This window comes from Bos grunniens, chromosome 10, assembly GCF_055505025.1.
Source record: "Bos grunniens cultivar Pamir isolate PY7600 chromosome 10, Bosgru_T2T1.0, whole genome shotgun sequence".
In the NCBI taxonomy this organism is placed as follows: Eukaryota; Metazoa; Chordata; class Mammalia; order Artiodactyla; family Bovidae; genus Bos; species Bos grunniens.
The window spans coordinates 29,921,285-29,942,919 of record NC_141174.1 but is presented as its reverse complement, the minus strand read 5'-3'; the positions used below and the strand labels follow the sequence as shown (position 1 = coordinate 29,942,919).

The window sequence follows — 21,635 nt, the reverse complement described above, 5'->3', positions numbered from 1 at the left end:
CTCTCCCCTGGCTGAAGCCCTAGTTGGGGCTTTCAGCTGAAGCTGTGTAGTTTCTAAGAGTTGGCAAAGTTAATTTAATAAGAGAATAGGACAGGTGAACTTTAGGAAAGCTTCTTGGGCAAATATTAATCGGGTTTATTGAAAGTCATAAGTATATTAGGATTCCATCCACAGGATGGTGGGAATGGCATTTGAGGACCTAAAATCCATCTCGAGTTCAGCCTGCCAATTTAAAGTGATTTACCCTGGGTGTCTCTGCAGTACAGTGGGGACAATGGTCCTATTCTTTCCCTTACTCAGAAGGCAGTTGTGAAGATACATGGAAAAAAATGTGTGAAATTTCTCAGAGTACCCAAGATAGATGAAGTACCTTTCTGTACTCTCTTTTTTCTCTTTTGCTGGCTTTGTTGTCTCCTGTTCTCTAAACATAGCTTTGCCTCTTGACTTTGCTTTATGAACTTCACCCTCTGTCCTTGGCGGGGGTCTGTCTTGAGGCTCAGTTATCCTTAGTGTATGGATGACACCTATCACTCTGTCTTGCCCTTTGTTTTAAGTTGCAGACCCCTTCTGTCTTTTTGTCAAACATTTCTACCTCAATGTCTTCTCAAAAAAATCAGTATACTTAAAAATTAGTCATCCTAAACCAACTGATTCAATGGACATGAGTTTGAGCAAACTCTGGGAGATAGTGAAGGACAGGGAAGCCTTGTATGCTGCAGTCCATGGGGTTGCAAAGAGTCCAACACAACTTAGCAACTTAACGACAAAGCCAAGTGACCTTCTAAACTGTCTTACTTCTTCCAGGATAAGTCTTCCAAGGTTTCAGATCCTGGAACCCTTTTTGGTTTTTCATCGTCCCTAGCCCTTAGCCCCCAAGCCATACTGAGCTCCTTCTGCACTATTTCCTTCCTGTCTCCTCCGTCACTGACCTGTACCACTGGAACAAACTCTTAACTGTGTCCTCTTCCCCCAGGCCTCTAACTTGTCTCCCAGCCTGTTCTCCTTTACTATTGCTAGTCTAATTTTTCTTAAATTTAAAATCTCAACTTGGCATCCAAGGCACAGCTTGAATTTCCAGCTTTACCTTCCTGCTTAATTAAAATATATAACTGAACTACATGTTCCTTCTTGCTTCAGTGCTGTGCACTCTCCTTTTCCCCACCCTGCTTATCTTGGCAGGTTAAATTTTAGAGGGGAATTAAACTTTCAGGTAGAAGATTCAGTGGTATAAATTGACTTTAGGTAAGTATGAGGAGGGCCTTTCCAACGGAACTGCTTAGGAGGAGTGGGTACCATGGGAGAAGCCCCACTGTTACTTTCTGGTTCCCAAGCCTGGCATCCCATTAAAAGTGCCTTATCTTCCTTCACCTCTGCAGCTTATGGCTTCTTTTCTGAGGCTGCTTCCTCCCATGAAACCACACTTGGGCAAATCCCCCCATCCTCAGATGGCATCTCTGGTTTTCTTTCTTCCGCCTTGTAAAATGAATTTGCTTTCTTATTTCTTCCTTTCCTGTGCTCTTTTTTAAAAAGTTAAAGGCTCTTGGTGATCACCTTTTGAGAAAGATTCCTAGATGAGAACTCCAGCCTGGTCCTCACTCCACAGTTTGTCTTTAGTTCTGTCTTCTTGCCAGATGTTTCTATTTGGGTTCCTTTGTGTCCAAATTTGAACTCATTTCCTTCCTTCTAAAATGTGTTCCTTCCCCCTGAGTTCCCTGCTTGATTAATGGCAACAGAGGCTGGGAGGCTTTTTCTGTACAGGGCCAGCCAGTAAGTATTTTTGGCTCTGTGGGTCGTAAGGTCTCAGTCATAACCACTCGTCTCTGCCCTTGAAGCACAAAAGCAGACATAAATAATATGTAAACAAAAATGAAGGTCACTGTGTTTCAATAAAGCTTTATTTAGAAAAACAAGCAATGGGCTGAAATTGACCTGTAGGCCATAGTCTGCTAACCTTTGATCTAGGTCACCTAGGCCTCTAATTCAATATTCCTTTGACCTTCCTACTGCTTGTGTTTGCTTTGTATGATTTTAATTTCTACTGACTCCACCGTTAAGAAACCTTTCATATTTCTGGATCATATTCTTCCCCCATTCATTGGTCTAGTAGACAAAATAACCTCTTTTACATATTATTCTCCATCAATTTACATAATCAAAACTTCTAGTAACTCTTCTCTAATAAGGTTAAAATTCTCTAAAGGCAGCTGTTTCTACAGTTTTTGCCTCTAACCTTCTCTCTTATTCCTCTGTATGAACACTTCCCCATCCACCCTGGGTTAGTATATGTTCTGATACTGTTTCTATCTCTGCTCATGATATGCTGCTGACTCACAAGGATCTCCTCTCCCACTTACTGAAGCTTGTCTTCAGGCCTCAACTCAGGTGAAGCTCTGTCCTAGCCCAGTGATTGCGCCTCTCTCACTCTCTTTTTAATTGAACTAGAGTTGACTTAAAATGTTGTGTTGGTTTCAGGTATACAGAAAAGTGATTCAATTATAAATACATATGTATATTTATCCATATATATATATGGATATTTATCATTTTCCATTATCGGTTATTAAGAGATATTGAATATAGTTTCTTGTGCTATACAGTAGGTCCTTGTTTTTTTATCTATTTTATATATAGTAGCATGCATATTGGAGAAGGCAATGGCAACCCACTCCAGTACTCTTGCCTGGCAAATCCCATGGATGGAGGAGCCTGGTGGGCTGCAGTCCATGTGGTTGCTAGGAGTCGGACATGATTGAGCGACTTTACTTTCACTTTTCACTTTCATGCATTGGAGAAGGAAATGGCAACCAACTCCAGTGTTCTTGCCTGGAGAATCCCAGGGACGGGAGAGGCTGGTGGGCTGCCATCGCTGGGGTCGCACAGAGTCGGCCACAACTGAAGCAACTTAGCAGCAGCAGCAGTAGCATGCATATACTAATCCCAAACTCCTCATTTATCTCCCCACCTTTCCTCTTTGGTAACCATAAGTTTGTTTTCTGTGTTTGTGAGTCAGTTTCTGTTTTATAAATAAGTTCATTTGTATCATTTTTTTTTAGATTCTACATTTAAGTGATATCATATAATATTTGTCTTTCTCTGTCTGACTTAGTATAATCTCTAGATCTATCCATGTAAATAATGCTGTAAATGACGTTATTTCATTCTTTCATTCTTTTTTTGTCTGAATAATATTCCATTATGTATGTATACACCACATTTTCTTCATCCATTCGTCAATGAACATTTACGTTGCTTCCATGTCTTGGCTATCATTAATGATGCTGCTATGAACATTGGAGTGAATGTATCTTTTCAATTTGTAGTTTTCCCCAGATATATACCCAGAAATGGGATTGCTGGACCATATGGTAACTCTGTTTTTATTTTTTTAAGGAATACCCATGAAAAGTGAAAGTGAAAGTCGCTTAGCTGTGTCCAACTCTTTATAACCCCATGGACTGTATAGAACTCCCCAGGCCAGAATACTGAAGTGGGTAGCCTTTTCCTTCTCCAGGGGATCTTCGCAATCCAGGGATCAAACCCAGGTCTCCCACATTGCAAGTGGATTCTTTACCAGCTGAGCCACAAGGGAAGCAAGGAACTTGCATAGTGGCTGTGCAAATTTACAATCCTGCCAAGAGTGTAGGAGGTTTCCCTTTTCTCCACACCCTCTCCAGCATTTATTATTTATAGACTTTTTAATGATGACCATTCTGACCAGTGCGAGGTGATACATCATTATATAATTTTGATTTGCATTTCTCCAGGTGGCTCAATGGTAAAGAATCTGTCTGCAGTGCAGGAGACACAGGAGACACAGGTTCGACCCCTGTGTTGGGATGATCCCCTAGAGGAGGGCATGGCAACCCACTCCAGTATTCTTGCCTGGAGAATACCATGGACAGAGCAGCCTGGTGGGCTACAGTCCACAGATTTGCAAAGAGTTGGACGTGACTGAAGCAACTGAGCATGCAATGATTAGTGATGCTAATTATTTAGCAAAAGATGCTAAACATCTTTTCATGTACCTGTTGCCATCTGTATGTCTTCTTTGGAGAAATGTCTGTTTAGGTCTTCTACATTCTTTTTGGTTGGGTTGTTGGTTTTTTGATACTAAGCTGTTTGAGTATTTTGGAAATTAAGCATTGATGGTAGTGTTATTTGCAAATATTTTCTCCCATTCTGTAGATTCTTTTTGTTTATGGTTTCCTTTGCTATGCAAAATCTTTTAAGTTTAATTATGTCCCATTTGTTTATTTTTGCTTTTATTTCCATTACTTTGGAAGATGGATCCAAAAAAAACGTTGCATGATTTATGTCAGAGAGTGTTCTGTGTATGTTTTCCTCTAGGAGTTTTAGAGTATCTGGTCTTACATTTAGGTCTTTAATCCGTTTTGAGGTTTTTTTGTGTGTGTATTGTGTTAGAGAATGTTCTAATTTCATTCTGCTACATGTAGCTGTCCAGTTTTCCCATCATCATTTGAAGAGACTGTCTTTTCTTCATTGTGTATTCTTTCTTGCCTTTGTCATTAATTACTGACCATAAGTGCATGGATTTACTTCCGGGTGTTTTATCCTGTTCAATTGATCTATGTGTCTTGTTTTGTGCCAGTACCATCCTGATTTGATGACTGTAGCTTTAGAGCATAGTGTGAAGTCAAGCAGTATGATTCCTCCGGATTTATTATTCTCTTGTAAGATTGTTTTGGCCATTTGGGGCCTGTAATGTTTCCATACAAATTTTAAAGCTTTTGTTATAGCTCTGTGAAAAATACCATTGATAGGCATTGCATTGAATCTGTAGATTGTCTTGGATAATATGGTCATTTTAACAATATTGCTCTCTTTTCATCCATTTGTTTTGTCTTCAATTACTTTCATCAGTATCTTATAGTTTTGCTTCCTTATGTAGGTTTATTGCTAGATATTTTATTCTTTTTGACGTGATGGTAAATGGTATTGTTTCCTTAAGTTCTCATTCTGATATTTTATTGCTAGTGTACAGAAATGAAATAGACTTCTATATATTGATTTTGTATTTTGCCACTTTACCAAATTCATTGATGAGCTCTGGTAATTTTCTGATGGTGTCTAGGATTTTCTCTGTATAATATCATGTCATCTGATTGCTCCTTTTTTTTTAAAGACTCTTTTTTTGATGTGGGCCATTTTTAAAGTCTTTATTAAATTTGCTGCAATGTTGTTTGGTTTATGTTTTGATTTTTCGACTGTGAGGCATGTGGGTTCTTAGCTCCCTGACCAAGGATCAAACCCACAACCCCTGCACTGGAGGATGAAGTCTTAACACCTGGGAAGTCTCTGATAGCTCCTTTTCTTGAGCTCAGTAGTGCTTTTGATGTTGTCCTTACCTGTTCCATTGAGAGTGTGCTGGGTTGTATTTTCTATCTGTGTGGTATTCCTACTTCTCCATCTAAACTTTAAGAAGCTGTTAAGGGTGGCCAAAAGTTGGACATGACTTAGCTTCTGAACAACCACCAGGGTGCCCAGTAGGTGCTCAGTCGACATGGTAATGGTCATACGTTGAACTCTCCTTCCTCTAGATCAGCTCATCTCTTTAGAGACCATCTTATTTAATGGCACCATGATTGTCATTGGCCTCATAGACTCTCTCTGTGCCCACTTCTCTTTCACGTTTGACTCCACCTCTGATTACAGAGTCTAGCTGTTGCTCCCTCCCCTATCTTTCCTTTTCTGCTCCACTCCTGCAGCCCCTCTGTTGCTGGCTTAGCTCAGGTCACCTGCATCCTTTGCTAAGACCACTGGAATAGCCTTCAACTATGCATTCCCACCACCAGCCTCTCTCCCTGTATTACCCAATACCAGTAGGGCTTTGTCATGTTTGTATAATCCTGAAACATGCAGAAACATGCAGATGGCCCTTAGTGGCTCCCCATTCCTTGGAATAAGGGTGAACTTTCCAGGGTGCCAGGAAGCCACTGATAGCTCTTCCTCTCCAGCCTTGTTTCTGACCCATCTCATTTACAGTCTGCATTCCTCCGTGTGCAACCCTAATAGTCGCCGTGCATTTGCACATACTTCCTGGCTCTCCTTCCCTAGCCCATCTGGAAAATTGCTACCTGTGTATCTAGGTAGGGCACATATGTCACCTCTTTACAGCATTCCTCTCTCCTTCCCTCTGGAAGACCAAAGGGAGTCAAAGTGTCACAGTATAACCCTTGGGAGAGACCTTGGGCTTGCATTTTCTAATGTTCCTTCAGATTCACAGTCATCTAAAGGTGACCAAGAGCCTGAGTGGTGAGAAATTAAGTACACAGGTCTATAAAACGTTCTGAATGCTTAAGTGTGCTAAATATGTAGTCTTGACTTCTTGCTTTGGCTTGGCTTTCTTCCTCCATTATAAAGTAGAATAGTTCTGATTTTATTTATGTCCTTTTCTTAAAAAAAAACTGAGATCTTCTGTGGCAAAAACTTGGAATCTCCATCTCGTAATATCTCTCAGTTCTTGTGGGAGAGTGGCCTCAGGAGGAGGCTCACTGTGGGACTGACAGCTCACCCCAGGTCACCCCTTGGGGTTGTGGAGGCCTCTGAGCAGGAAGGGGGGCATGGATGGCATTTCTCACCTCTGGCTACATGCAAAGGTCACCTGTCCCCTTCACTTACTATCTCATCCTGGCAAGGATAGCATATATTAGCTTTCTAGAGGGGTCTACAGAACAGAAAAGAGAGGGGTGGAGATCATGTCGAATGTGTACTTTTGAGGTGTTCTTTGATGTAGGGAGCACAATTACTGTGGTTCCTCTCTCAGTTTAGGGTCTGGTCTGGCATGAGGTTCTTGCTGGGGCAGATACCTTATTGGAGGAGAAAGAAAGTGCCTTCTTGGTTCTGGAGGGTGCTGTTCTGAGAGTCCTCTGCTGGTTTCAAGTGTGGGCATTTGACTCAGAAGAGCTCGGCCCAGCCTTTTCTGTCCATCTGGAGTAGCAGCAGCTCTGGATCTCCTTGGCTGGGCAGATCCTTTCAGAGCCGCCATCCTTATTCATAAAGGAGGTGTCAGGTAGCCCTCCCAGCACAGAATTGAACGCCCTAGGAGGTGAAGAGGGAGGAATTGTAGTGGAGTGTTTTGAAGAGCCTTAAGGCATCCATCATCTAATTGACATTTTCAATTCCTTGGACACTGGAGTCAAAGATTGAGACACACACACAGCACTTATACAGGAGACCATTTCTATCCTTAGCTCATTAAAAATGCTTTAGTCCTAAGAGAGATCCAGTCTGGATTATTTTTTTCCTGATTTTTCATTTTGAGCAGAGAGACTTTGGAAAACTAATTTTAATGCAAAAGAGTTCCAGTTTTGCCAGGAGATACACATTTTACACTAGGGCATAGGGGTAATGGGCTCTGAATTGAAATAATTTTAAATTTATAGTGATTGGGTGTGTTGAGCTGGCGATGGGGCTCAACACTGGTAATTAAGAATTATCATGAAGCTTAAACATGCATTTGAGAGACAGACTCTTGTGTTGTCTTTACTTCCTCCATGGAGTTCAAAACCTGTTTCTGGCTTGGAATTGTAGAATCTCAGATATGAAAAGGGCTTAAAGCTTAGTCCACCTTTAGTGTCTAGGTGTGGAAGCCAGATGATCTGCCACGGGAGCTGTGGTCACAGCCAAGGGCTCTTTCCCTACCATCCTCTTCAACTATACGGAGGGTCCGGGCTTAGCAAGATGAGGACTTAGTCACTGACAAATGATGGTATTTTCCTTCACTTTAAACTATAGTCAGATTTGATAAGTTTCACCTTATCGTCTCATCTTTTTTTTTTTTCTGTAGTTGGACAGGTGGATCAACCCCTGATGCCATTTCTTTTTTTTTTTTTAAACACCAAGCACATTTTGTATTGGAATATAGCTGATTAACCATGTTGTGATGGTTTCAGGTGAACAGCAAAGGGACTCAGCCATGCATATACTTGTATCCATTCTCATTTTTAATCTGTGGTGCTTGCTTTTTAATGTGCTTTTAACTTGCAAACCTTGTCTGATTGTGAAACTAGAAAGTCAGCAGGGACATAGGATTTGCCTTTTTTACCCCCTTTTCCTTTAAACTCCTTCCCACGACAAGGCAATGTGTGCAGCACATGACCCTGACTCAGGTCCTCCAGGCAGCTGACTAATGGGACCTGAGCCACCCGCTGCATTTTGCCGGCCCCAGCACAGACTAGCCACACTTCATGGCTCCTGCCACGTGCCCCTGTGAAGAGCCATCAGGCGACACCATCAGGCTGTGCCACTCCCACTGGCCTTGGCAGCAAAGAAGGGAGGCTGGAACATTGAAGCTTGGCATTTGGCAGGGAGTGCCCTCGGGTGCTGAGGGCACAAGTCCAGCCCGAGTTCCCAGGGAGATGGGTGATGTGATTGACCTAACATGCCGCGAAGCCCAGACAGGCTGGTTCAGTGAACAGAAGGCATCAGGCAAACCTGCGGCAACCCACAGGCAGAGGCAGGCACAGCGGCCTCCAGGGAGGCTGGTGTGGAGCTGGGGCGGGAGCCTCCCTGAGTTTGGATCTTGGCTTGGCCATCACTCTGGGTGACCCTGGACAATTCCATAACCTCACTGAGCCTCCATTTTCCTGTCTGTACACTGGCGGTGGAATTACTTACCTCGTGGGAGGGTAAGGGGAAGCTGAGAAATAGTGTAGGTCAGGTACCTGGCAGGGCCCCTGCACACTGGTGAGTTCATGACACAGTAACTGCTATTTCTGTTGCTAACAAACACAGCTGCATGCCTCCTTATTGATTATTCGTACAATTCTGTAAAGAATTTTTTTCTTTCCAAGAATTTGAGCTCTCATTTTTAAGTCTGATGGTTGTAGCCGGAAGAGAATTGTGAAATGCTTTATCATGTTTTGAGGTTCTTTGGTTACTTATCCCTAGAGTAAGACCTAGAAAAGTTATAGAAAGGACTTACCTAGCCAAGAATCTAGGTGTATCACAGATGTCTGGCTGAAGATGTCAACTCACCATAGAGTTTAGGTGAACCTTCTACCTCTGCCCAATAAAGGGTTGGTGTTTTTGTTTTTTTTTTTCTTTTAATATGCTACAGCCTTTTGCTTATCCCATGCTCAGATGAATATCAAGTAGCCAGAAGTTTCCTGCCTGTGATCAATTCTAATGCCTTCTGTGAAGGGAAATGGTTGTAAATTATTACCAGTTAATTAAATGAGTGTTTCCGTTGAGTCCTGTATGCAGGCTTTTATCCAAGCCTGTTTAGAATCATGGAACATTACAGCGTGAAAGGTTGTTATACAATTATCTTGTTTCATGGGCAAGAAGACCAGATTCGGGATGTAGGTGATTTGCTCAACTTCTGCAAAATGATGCCAAAAGAAACACTGGCTCAAGATGTGTGGTGGGGGAGGGGAGAGAGGGTCTGGCAGTATGGTGGCACGTCCAGCAATCCGAATATGATCCCTAAGCAGTGGGCCTGTGTAGTCCATATGCTACTGGTTTGCCTTGGGGCCATCTTGAAGTGCTTTTATATTTTATGAAGTACTGTCACAGAGTATTTATTGTAGGGCAAAATACTGTCATTCCTATTTTATAGGTGATGAAATTGAGATGGTCAGATGACCTCCCAATTTGGCTCACTAGACCAAATCAGCAGCTATTTGTTGAGTGCTTACTTGGTTCAAGGAACTCTGCTAGGTCCTTTGGAGAATTAAAAAAAAACAAAATTGTCAGCTCCCTTGGGAATGGAACTTACAGACATAACTGCAAGTGATGAGATGTAAGTCTGTGAAATTTTATCTAATTGTTCAAGGGCTTTGGTAAATACTAAGATAATAATCGAGAAAGGAATTTTGAGACTGGAGGGATCGATGCGCATGTCAGGATCTTCCTGGCAAAAGTTTCTTCCTTCAACTTCTGTAGCTGAATCATCTTTGCCAGGTACACTCAGCTGCTCCTTTCACCCTCAGCCCCAGGGAACTTCTCTGGGAAATCCTGAGCACCTGGCAATGATCCTGACCCTAGAAGTCATCCAGCCAAGGTTGGGATAAGTGGATAGATGAAGAGAGAATGGCTTTCTAAGCAGAGACAGCAGCACAAGCACAGGTGTGGCTATACCACAGTGAGGAAACAGACCTGACTAGCAGAGCAGGTTTAAATAATGGAAATTTGAAGAAGAGGTTTGGGTTAATTAGTGGGGATACAGAAGGGAGCTCACGGTGCCCTGGAAAGCCAGGTGAAGCGGAATGAGTTTTCTTCTGGAGGCACTGGGAAGCCTCTGGAGGCTTGGATGGAGGAAAGTTGATGAGAGTGGCACTTTGGGAAGAGCATTTGGGCAGTGAGATGTAGGCACTTGTTTCGTTTGTTTTTATACCATAGATGTTTTAAATTTTGGTGCAGTCCAATTTATCATTTTCTTGTCACTTGTAATTTTGCTGTCATACCTAAAAAACCATTGCCTAACCCAAAGTCAGGAAAATTTATTCCTGTTTTCTTCTAAGAGTTTTATAGCTATAACTCTTAGTTTTAGGTCTGTGATCCGTTTTGATTTCATATTTACATATGGTGTGAGGTAGGGGTTCGCTTTTATTCTTTTGCATGTGGAATACAGTTGTCACAGCACCATTTGTTAAAAAGAGTATTCTTTCCCCATTTAATAGCCTTGATGCTCTCCTGCCCCTTTTTAATCCCTTTCTACCACTTGTCCTATTTCTCTTACCCATCCCCAGGCAACCACAGATATGTTTTCTGCCAATATAGAAGCTATATGTTTATAGCCATGTAAAACTGTATGTTGTCTTGCTTTTTCTAGGCAGAATATTCTCTTTTGTGTTTGCTTCTTTTATTTACTATTCTTACTTTTTGCTACATACATCAATAGATTATTCTTTTTATTCTTGAATACTAGGGCTTCCTAGGGGGCTACTAAGAGAATCTGCATGCAATGCTGGAGACCCAGGTTCGATTCCTGGGTCGGGAGGATCCCCTGGAGAAGAGAATGGCTACCCACTCCAGTATTTTTGCCTACAGAATTCCATGGACAGAGGAACCTGGCTGTAATCCATGGGGTTGCAAAGAGTCAGACACAACTGAGCGACTAATACACATTCCATTGTATGGCTATATTGTATTTTTTAAAAAGCCCTTGTGAACATTTGCATACATATCTTTGAACATATGCTTGCATTATTCTTCCCTAAATATAAGTCAAGTGACTGGATCAAATGGGAAATGTATGTGTACCTTTTAAGAAAATATCAAACTGTTTCCAAAGTGATGGTACCATTTTACAATCCTATTAACAGCATATGAGAATGCCAGTTGTTCCACATTCTTTCATTTAGTATCTTCAGACTTTTTAATGTTAAACCTCCTAATAGGTAGGCATTGTTTTTGCATTTTGGTTTTAATTTGCATTTCTCTAATGACTAAGTATGTTGATCTTGTCTTTATGTACCTATTTGCCATCTTTATATATGTCTTCTTTGGTGAAATTAAGTAATGAAGCTCATTTTTAAAAAATTGAGTGTTTTTTTTTTTGTTTGTTTTAAAACAGAGTTAAGTGAGTTATTTTATGAGAAAAAAGTTACATATATTTTCTCCTGATCTGTAGCTTGTCTTTCATTCTCTTGAAAGTATCTTTCGAAGAGCAGACCTTTTCATTTAAATGAAGTCCAGTTTATCATTTTGTTTTTTAATGGGTTGCACTTTGGTCTTATATCTAAGAAATATTTGCCTAACCCAAGGTCCCAAAGATTTTCTCTGATGTATTTTTCTTGAAGTATTAAAGTTTTAGGCTACATATTTAGGTCTGTAATCCATTTTGAGTTAATTTTTGTATAAGCTACAGTGTGTGAGTTGAAGTTCAGTATTGCATATAGGAACATCCTATATGGGTTCGTAAGAATGCCATATTTTGAAGGCCATTGCTTTCTGAATTTCAATAAGGACACAGGAGTTGCCCTCCTCACTAATAGAAGTGGTCTATAGGCAAGAGGGCTTAGTTTATTCTCTTCTCCCTGAATGACTGTTACAGAAAGAATGCTCAAGGTCTGACTTTGTAAGTGGGACCTCCTGGGCACTCTGACCTCAGCCCTGTTATAGTGGACATTCTGTAAGTGCCATAGATGATGACAAGGTAACCCAGGCCCTGATTTGGAAGGCCATGAAGCTGACGAGCCGAGTGACTGAATGACTGGATTTGGGATTCAGTGAGCCTTGGGACCCATAGAAGTGAGCTGAAATTCTGTAGAAAAATACAAAGCTTAGGATTTGGGGCCTAATCACTGTTTAGGATGTGGGAAGCAGAGCCTTACAGCAGGTAGAGGAGATGCAAAGGTTTTAGTGGGTGACAAACTCAGGTTGGGTCACTGGATCTTCTCTAAAGTGTTCGTGACGTCTGCAGCTGCATCACTAAAGGGCACTGTCAGTGTTGACATCAAGGTTGTGATGACCTTGCTTTAGACTGTTAAGGTTTGGTTGCACCTGTGGGCTGATGTTCACTCTTTCATGGCGGTGTGGAGAAATTGGAGCTTATCTGGAGGAAACTTATCAGAATGGTAAAGGAGGAGAAAACCATGTCCTGTGTGAAACTATTTGGAATATCCCTGTTGGTTTGTTAATTTACTCACTCACAAAACCATTTCAGTCCTCTTATGTGCAAGGCAGTGTCCTAAGTGACCAGGGCATAATGACTATAACAATAAGTGGGTTCCAACAATGGTCTCTGTAATGGTGTGGAGTTGGCCACTTGTCTAAAAGAGGTCTTGAGACTTCTGTGGTGGTCTAGTGGTTAAGAATCTGCCTTACAATGCAGGGAACACAGGTTCTATCCCTGGTCCGGGAAGATCCCACATGCCGCAGAGCAGCTAAGCCTTTGCGCCACAGGTACTGAGCCTACGTGCTCTAGAGCCCACGCTCTGTAATGAAAAGCTACCTCAATGAGAAGCCTGTGAGCAGCAAAGAAGACTCAGCACAGCCATAAATAAATCACACTCCCTCCCTTATAAAAAAAGCCTGATGCGCCCCTCTTTGCCTGGCAAAGTAATAAAACCATCTTTAAAAAGTAATAATAAAAATAAATAACTAAAACAAAAGTGGTCTCAGAATGTCTTCCTGTAAAAAGTGAGTTTTGAGTTGACTCTTGATGGACCAATAGGAGTTTGACAGTTCACAAAGAGAAGGATTTTCTAGATAAAAAGGCCGCATGCCCCAAATCACTAGGCAGTAAGCTTCAGACAGGTAATGGGTATTTTCTACCATTTTGACCACATTCTCCATTATGCTGTCTGACCCAGAATCCATTTTGCTGATCTCTCAGCTTATAAATGAAATAACATGCCTCCCCGCAGAGTCTACAGATAATTGAAAGAGGCTGAGATATGGGTGGTACGTGTTTGGGATGGTGAGGACACAGCATGCAGGGCTGTGTGCCCTGCTGAGGAGTTTGGCTATTATCATAGAAGGGAGAGGATGCATAGAAGGATTTTAAGTTAGAAAGTCAGATGTTCACTTTTGAAATGTCAGTGGTAACAGTTGGAGCACAATGAGTCTGGAGACAGAAACCAGCTAGGAGGCCGCTTCTGCAAGAGGCTAGGTGAGGCAGAGGGGGAGGATGAAGAGGAAGGGGTGGGTGGGCTGAGAAGATTCTCAGAAAGTGGACTTGGAGTTATGTGGTAGGATTACATGCACATGGTGAGGAGTGTGGGCTGCTGGGAAAATGTGGAATCAGGAATGGGGGGAGTCAGTTAGTGGGTACAAGATAAGACTTTTACTCTGGACATGTTGAATTAAAGGGACTTGTCTCATGAGACATAGAGATGGAGACTTTCAGAAAAGGTGCGTAGATAGGTTTGGAAGTAAAGTCTGTGCTTGAGACTTAGGTAAGTGACCATACCCTTTTGGAGGTTCTGATGTGTTTGTGTTTTCTCTTACTCCAAAAGATTCTCAGGTGGGTTTTGAAATCATGAATCTGAATATTCCAATGGCAGGAAAAGAGGACTTAGGAGCAGCAGGGTTTATAGAGAGATTCATGAAAGAGGAAGCTGTCCAGAGCATCAGATACTGCAGAGAAGTCAGCCGAGGAAAAGACAGACACATTTTTGGATCTGACCATCAGGTGCGCACATGGGTTACAGGAGCTGTTTCAGTGCTGGGAAGAGACAGGGAAACAGATTGTAGGGGGTGGCATGGGTGTTAGATGGTGTACAGGGGAGGTGGTCATTGACTTTATTAAAAATATGACTTATCCTCTTAGGCTGCCAATTTGGATAAGCCTTTTTGGGTGCAAGTGATTAAAACAAAACAAACAAACAAAAAACCTTACTCAAACTGGCTAAAGGAAAAAGAATGTAGGGGCTCAAATAACTGAGAAGTCCAGAAGAATCAAGCAGCGCTTGATCTGAGGCTTTTAATGACATCAAGACCTGGTCTGTTTCTTTCTCAGCTCTCTCTTCTTTATTGGCTTCATTCTGCAGCCCAATGTCACAAAATGGTGCCAGACATTCCCGTTTCTGTCCTTCCAGATTGAAGTTCAGCTGGAGTGAGATTGTATCACTCCCTATAGATCCAGGATTCCTGATTGAACCTATTTGCGTTTTGTTGCCCAAAGCTGCACCAGTGACTAAGGGTAGGGAGTAGCAAGTACTCAGATGGTGATATAGGGCATATGTCGGTTTCAGGCCGGTCATCGTGACTGAGGGAATTCAGTGCTCTGCTTGGCAAACTTGGTTCTCATGTCCACTCTGAAGCAGGGATAGAATCGCAGCTGAGCCATGGACTAATGTGAGGGCAGGGTGGTTCTCAAAGCTGAAGGGCTGTTGCCAGAAGCTGGCATGGATATTCTACCTAGAGCTAAAATATGTGCTACAGCTATAGGGCCCAAAACTAGGGTTGGTGAATGGGAGCTATTGGCCACTGCATTTCCACCCATGGAAGCTATTGGTTACAGAGAACGATTACCCTGGGGGACAGGAATGAAAGAGGTCAGCTGCAGTGGTATCAGTTGGCTGTCACTGAAAGTGTCTGAACAGCCCCCATGAATAGATGCCAAGCCATTGCACTGTGTAGATGGAGCAGTTAACCTTTAAGGCCACAGTGTCAAACTGTTTCTCTGTAACACGGTAAGGAATACATTTTTACCGTAAAGCCCAGTATGCCCTTATTATGCATACAGAACTGCAAACAATTTTCATGACATAGTACTTTTCCTTCATATTTGGCTTGTTCATGTTTTATGTTCCATTTAAAAATCTCTGTTGTATGAAACTCATCACATGATTTCATGTCTCATTTATTATTATTTTTTAATTTAAATTTATTTTAATTGGAGGCTAATTACTTTACAATATTGTATTGGTTTTGCCATACATCAACATGAATCCACCACGGGTGTACACGTGCTCCCCATCCTGAACCCCCCTCCCACCTCCCTCCCTGTACCATCCCTCTGGGTCATCCCAGTGCACCAGCCCCAAGCATCCTGTATCCTGCATCAAACCTGGACTGACGATTCATTTCTTATATGATATTATACATGTTTCAATGCCATTCTCCCAAAACATCCCCGCCTCTCCCCTGCAGTTGGTAAAATCTTGTTCTAAGGTCAGAGGTCTTAGATGAACTCGGTTTATAGATGGTATTTGAGTCTGGCTTTTCCACCACAATGGTGGCTTGGGTCAAAATTGAGGATCAAACCTGTTACACTGTGAGAGCACCTGGTTCTCTTTGCTGGAGTCTCCTGCTTTCTGTCAGAGCAGCTCCTGACCCGTGCGGTGGAGGGACCTTCTTTGTAGGCCATCAGGCAGTGTTGGAGGGAGTTCACGTGTTGGGTCACAGAGGTGGCCTGGCAGTCTGTCTGTCTGGGGCTGGCAGCAGCTCCTTCTGTGCCAGCAGCAGTTGATGATGTGAGGTCAGTGTGTGCATGTGTGTAGCTCTGACAGGATTTTATATTGAAGATGAGGGAGTGGCTTTTAAAAATATTTTTGATTTGAAACAAGTCAAGGCAGAGAGTGGAGACAATTAGAGACTGACATCCTGTTTAGTCATCTCTCCAGAGAGTTCTATTTTCAGAGCTGTTCTATAAGGGTTCACAAGTGGTGTTAAGGTAGTTAAGGGGGTATTGTTAAGTTAGCCGTAGTCGTGATGCAAGAAGCTGGTTTGAACACTGGGGTGAGTTACAGTGCGGTAACCACGTTGATAGTAGTAGACTGAAGGCAGAGAAAGGCAGAGTTTATAAGAATCAGCTCTTATGTAGATGAAGCTTTCTGAGTCAGTACCAAACACTACTTTTGTACAAGTAAAAACAGGGTGTAGTGTTTAAAGACAGGTGGCAGTGAGCTAGTGTATGGTCAATGCATTTTTTTCCATTCAGTATGGGTCACCTGTTGGTATAGTACAAGCAGTAAATAGTACTGTCAAAGTTCTTTGAGGTTGTCTTATGGGAGCAATGTCAGAAATGCTGAGTAATGATATCATGGACTTGGAGATGTGAGCAGTGAAACAGGGGATGGTTAAGACCTTGCCCAGAGCCACTGTGCCGGTCAGACTGGAGTCCACGTTCTGGTCTAGTTTGAACACTGTACCATATGATTTTCAGCTCATTTAAATTTAATATTCTACTCAAAATACCATCCATGTCTATACTCAACTTCTCCAGACCTTTCTGTCTTCAGGTCAGAGGCAGAACTGAAGTCATGGGCTAAACTTGATGAGGTCTTTATTGGGTTAGCCAAGAAGTTCATTTGGGCTTGGCCAACAAACATTTAAGGACAATTGTAAATTTATTTATTTAATTACAATTAAAATATTGTAAATTTATGTATCAGAATCCATGGCTTAGAGGTGTTCATGGGTAGTTCAAAGTTGGCATGAAGAGGGCAGAGCCTGCCTACCTGGGCCCATGTGGTCAGAGACGGGCATGTTTTCAGAGGATGGGATCTAGTGAGAAGACGTCCAGCTGCCTCATTGGCAGGATGTCCATCTTGTTTTCTCAGCTCATAGGTGAGAACAGAAAGGAACCTTGATGTTCCTGTGAACAGTTGAGAGTAGGGAATGCACAGCACATGTCCTGCCTCTCCTGGTGCTTCCTGAAGATGAATTGCACTCAGGTGGAAATGGTATAGACAGGGACAGCACTCTTTAAGTCAAGCTCTTTACTTCCCCAAACTACAGGTGTGCAGCTGACCATACCACATGGGTTCATAGCCTTTTGTGTTGCCATTATTTCTCTACTTTATATACTTGCCATGTGGTTTAGCAAAATATTGTTCTTACAAACGCTGTACATCAGTTAGGGATGTTTCAGAAACGGTGACCTTGTGTATGAATGCTTATCAATATCTCAAAGAGCCACAATGGAAGAGGAAAAATTTCAAGAGAGGGGAAACATTGCAAAGGATAGTTTCATTCAGATCTGGTTTTCATCCTTCACAGCTTCTTTCACTGTTACTTGTTTCTTGCCCATCTACTGTTCAGTGAAAGACTTAGATCTGATCTGTGGCTGTGATTTGCGCGTTGAGGCCTCTGTAAAGAATTTTTTGAGATCCACCAAAAGAATACTTCAAAATTAGAATATAACATATTTTTCCCTCTCTTTCTAGGTGGATCTGGAGCCAGAAGGGAAAGTGTTTGTCGTAATAACCCTAACAGGGAGTTTCACTGAAGGTAAGAATGAATTTGGAATGGTTTCTGGTATTTGTGTACTATTGAGTTTATACTCAATAGGAATTTCTATCATAGAAATTATAAAAAGAATATTTTATAAAAGATACTTTAAAAAATTAACTGTTTAAATTAGGCTGGTTGGTATTTTATTGCCTAATGGTCTATTGGTTTTGGTTGCCAGAGCAAATATATTTGCTAATTCTGGCAATCTTCTGTTTTGTTTTTTAATTCATCATCTTCTTAGTTCAAGAAGTTCTTGCCTCTTTTGGTTCATGTCTATTAAATTGTACTTAAATTTTTGGCTTTGGGCCAAACCTTTAGTTTGCCTCTTAATGTATTAAAAATTGAAAGATCATATTCTCTTTCTTATAATCTTTATTTCATCCTGTCCTTCGAGTGATTCTTTTCCTCTTCCCCTGACACTACCCTCACCTCCCTCTTTCCTTTATTTTTAATTGAGGTAAAGTTTATATACAGTGAATTGAATAGATCAGAAGTGAAGAATTTTATTTTAAAAATGCGTACAACCATGTAACTAGCACTCCAATCTAAGACATAACATTTCCATCCTTCTGAAAGTTCCCTGTGTCCTTTCCTAGTTAATCCCCTGCTGCCAGAGATAGTAAATGCAATATTTTGTTTTGTTTTTTCACTGTAGTTTTGTCTTGTCTATTCTGGAAGTTCATATAAATGGAACTATATAACATGTTCTCTCCTGTGTCTGCTTTATTTTGCTCAGCATAATTTCTGTGAGATCTATTCATGTCATTGTGTATATTAGTATTCTACTCTTTTTTATTGCTGAATATTCCATTCTATAAATGTAGCACAATTTTGTTTGCTCATTCTTGTCCTGATGGACATTTTGGAGTTTTCCCTGTTTGGGGTTATTATGAAGAATGCTTCCATCAATATTCTTGTCTGTAAATTACACCTTGATTCCTCTTGGGTAAATGCTTAGCAATGGAATTGCTGAATAACACAGTAGATACATGTTTAACTTTATAAGAAACTCACGTGATTTTCCAAAGTGGTTGTATTCTTATATTCCCACCAGCAACGTGTGAGAGTTCTAATTACTCCATGTCCTCACCAACATTTGATGTGGTAATTCTCTTTAATTTTGGACATGCTGGTGGCTATGGAATGATAACTTGTGGTATTAATTTGCATATAAAATTCCTTGTAATTTCTGTCCCTTTTCTAGTGGCTTTCCAGTGTTTCCAATTAATTGTTTTAGAATATATCTCTAAATATTGTTTTTGTTGGCAGGGTGAGTCCTTTGCAAGCTATTCTACCATTACTAAAATCCTTGCAAAGTTCTGTAGAGGTGTGGCTTTATGGTTTGTCTGTTTGGTGTTGGCATTTTGCGAATTGGTGACACCTTTGAGAAATGATTTTCTCTTATCCCATGCAACCCTTCTCCTTCATGTGGGCAAATTATCTTAAGGTTAATATTTTTCAACTTGTCTCAATTGTTGCATCTTATCTTTTTGCTCTGATATTGAAATTAACAGAAACTTGGGTTACTTGAACATGAAAAAACTGTCCAAATTATAGTTTAGGCATCTTCTGCCTGCTCACAAGTCTTTTGGTTTTGCTTGGCATTTTGAACAAACAGGATTTGCTAGAAAAAATGAATCTGCTCATAACTCAGTCAAATAAAATATAATGTAATATTACAGAACACTGCTGATAGAACATTCTTACAGCACATGGAAGGTGGGTACAACCATGGTTTAGACAAACCCAGCAGGGAGTGTCGGGCATGAAGGAGGAGTGGCTAGGATTCTGAATATGCTGAACTACCTGAATATGCTGCAGTAAGTTGCAAGGGACCAGAGGAGTAAGGCCATGTGGATTAGACCAGGTCTGATGGTGCTGTTGTTGTTACATGACATCTCTTTTTAGAGTTATGTTGGCTCTCTAAGAATAAATTTTATTACATTTCTATCTTCCTTAATTGTACACTAGAAACATGAGAACAATGGTGCTGGAATAGTCCTCAATATTCTCATAGTATTAATTTATTAGTTATAGTGATAAAGGAATGTCAAGTGTTACTCAGGGTGAGTTCTTACTAGGCCATTGCAATAATATTCCTTTCAGAGGTGACCCTGGGTTAAATAGCGAGGCAGGCCAAGTTCACCTTGGGTAATTCCACCGACCCTTTAAGTTAGTCCTTCCTGTTCTCTGTCTTCAAATGTCTCTTACTCCAGAAAGATGCTCAGTGATCTCCTCTCTCCAGGAACTCTTGCTAATAAGGAAGACAGGGAATTCATGGGCTAATTCATACCACAGTGATAGTGATCGATATCTTAGCATTCTACCCCTCTTAGGTGTGCTTTTTATTTTTAAACGGTGTTAAAAGGGCTGTTTTACCCATGAGAAGGAGATTTTTAATGTTCAAGTTTCAGGATCTGTAGCATCACTGTGTGGGCTGTATTTTAGAAGCTCAGAGCTGATCTCCCTGTCTGTGGGAGCCTTATCTTGTCAGTTTAGCTCCTAGGCTGGGGCTCAACTTGAGCTGGCACGTTGCTGCCGCCTTAGGGCACAGCTTCCTTGTCAGATGCAGAGAATGTGACGGGTGTCTCTGTGCGTGTTACGCAAGGAAGGATTGGAGCTCCCCAGCCCCCACGCTCCTGCCTCAGCTGTGGCAGCACATGGACCTGGCTCTGTGAGAATGTCCCTGGTTTGGCCTCTCTCCTGCCAGCCACCCTAGATCATCTCTGGCTACCAGGTAGAACATTTGGAGCTCTAGTTCCCACCTGGGGTGCTGGAGGGCTTTACATAAAGAAGCAGGGTGAGGTCAGGCTTGCCTGGTGTGGCTCAGGCTCTGAAGGGGGCGTTGGCCTGGGATCCCAGAGGGATTGTCAAGACTCAAGAAATGTTGGTTGATGAAAGAATGAAATGATGCCATTTGCAGCAACATGGATGGGCCTAGAGATTGTCACACTAAGTGAAGTAAGTCAGGCAGAGAAAGACAAATATCATATGATATCATTTATATGTGAAATCTGAAAAATGCTACAAATGACCTGATTTACAAAACAGAAACAGAATCACAGATTCAGAATATAAATTCATAGTTACCAAAGGGGAAAGCAAAGGTGTGGGGAGGATAAATTAGGAGGTTGGGATTAACATATACACACTACTATATTCAAAATAGATAACAAGGACCTATAGCATAGGGCACTCTACTCAATATTCTGTAATAACCTGTATATGAAAAGAACCTGAAAAAAGAATAGATACATGTATAACTGAATCACTTTGCTGTGCAGCAGAAACTAACACAACATTGTAAATCAACTATACTCTGAAAGTGAAGTTAAAAAAGAAAGAAATCTTGGTTGAGCCTCAATGTACATCTGATCTATCTCACAGGGTTATTTTGAAGGTCAGATGATAGAGTGTGTAGGAAGATGTAGAGTGTTCTATGAAGGCACATCTCCATGTTCCTGTTGTCATGGCAGCAAGATTCCTGTCATTCTCCCCACCCCTGCGTGGCACCCATGTATACTCAGCAGGTGTATTTTATTTCGACACTGATTTTCTTTTATACTAGAAGCCTCAAGAATTTATTGGACAGTTTCTAATGTGATATTGGCTTATCACTATGCCTGTTTCCCTTTCATGGCCTGCTCTACGGGTTCTGCCATTAACCGAGATGCTGTAATCCCAAGGCTCTCCTTTAAAAAGCAATTGCTTAAATGGAGGTATGGTCTGAGATATACCAGACTGGCATTACAAGCTGCTGACTAGTCCTTATTTCACCCTCTCTCATCTTCTCATCTTTTGATAATTGTGCTGAATTTGCAGCTAAGGCAAAAGAGTTTTTATTAAAAATAAGACATGACATGAGAAATCACATGAGCGATGCCTGCCGGGTACAGACCTGTGATCTCATCACAGATGCTGGGGATGTAAAGATGAACAAGATACAGACACTGGAATGAGCTCGTCTGCTGTGGGCAGATGCAGCC

At 41.5% G+C, this 21,635-nt stretch overlaps 1 protein-coding gene across 5 annotated transcripts in view; it reads left to right on the top strand.

Moving 5' to 3' along the window:
• Positions 1–21,635, top strand: part of PRKCH (protein kinase C eta) — a 233,160-nt gene that overhangs the window by 57,114 nt on the left and 154,411 nt on the right. For all 5 annotated transcript variants that reach the window (XM_086320372.1, XM_086320374.1, XM_086320373.1 and 2 more), the window contains exon 2: positions 17,583–17,646. In XM_086320372.1, the coding sequence (XP_086176498.1) occupies positions 17,583–17,646 (64 nt within the window). The remainder of the gene's footprint in view (positions 1–17,582; positions 17,647–21,635) is intronic.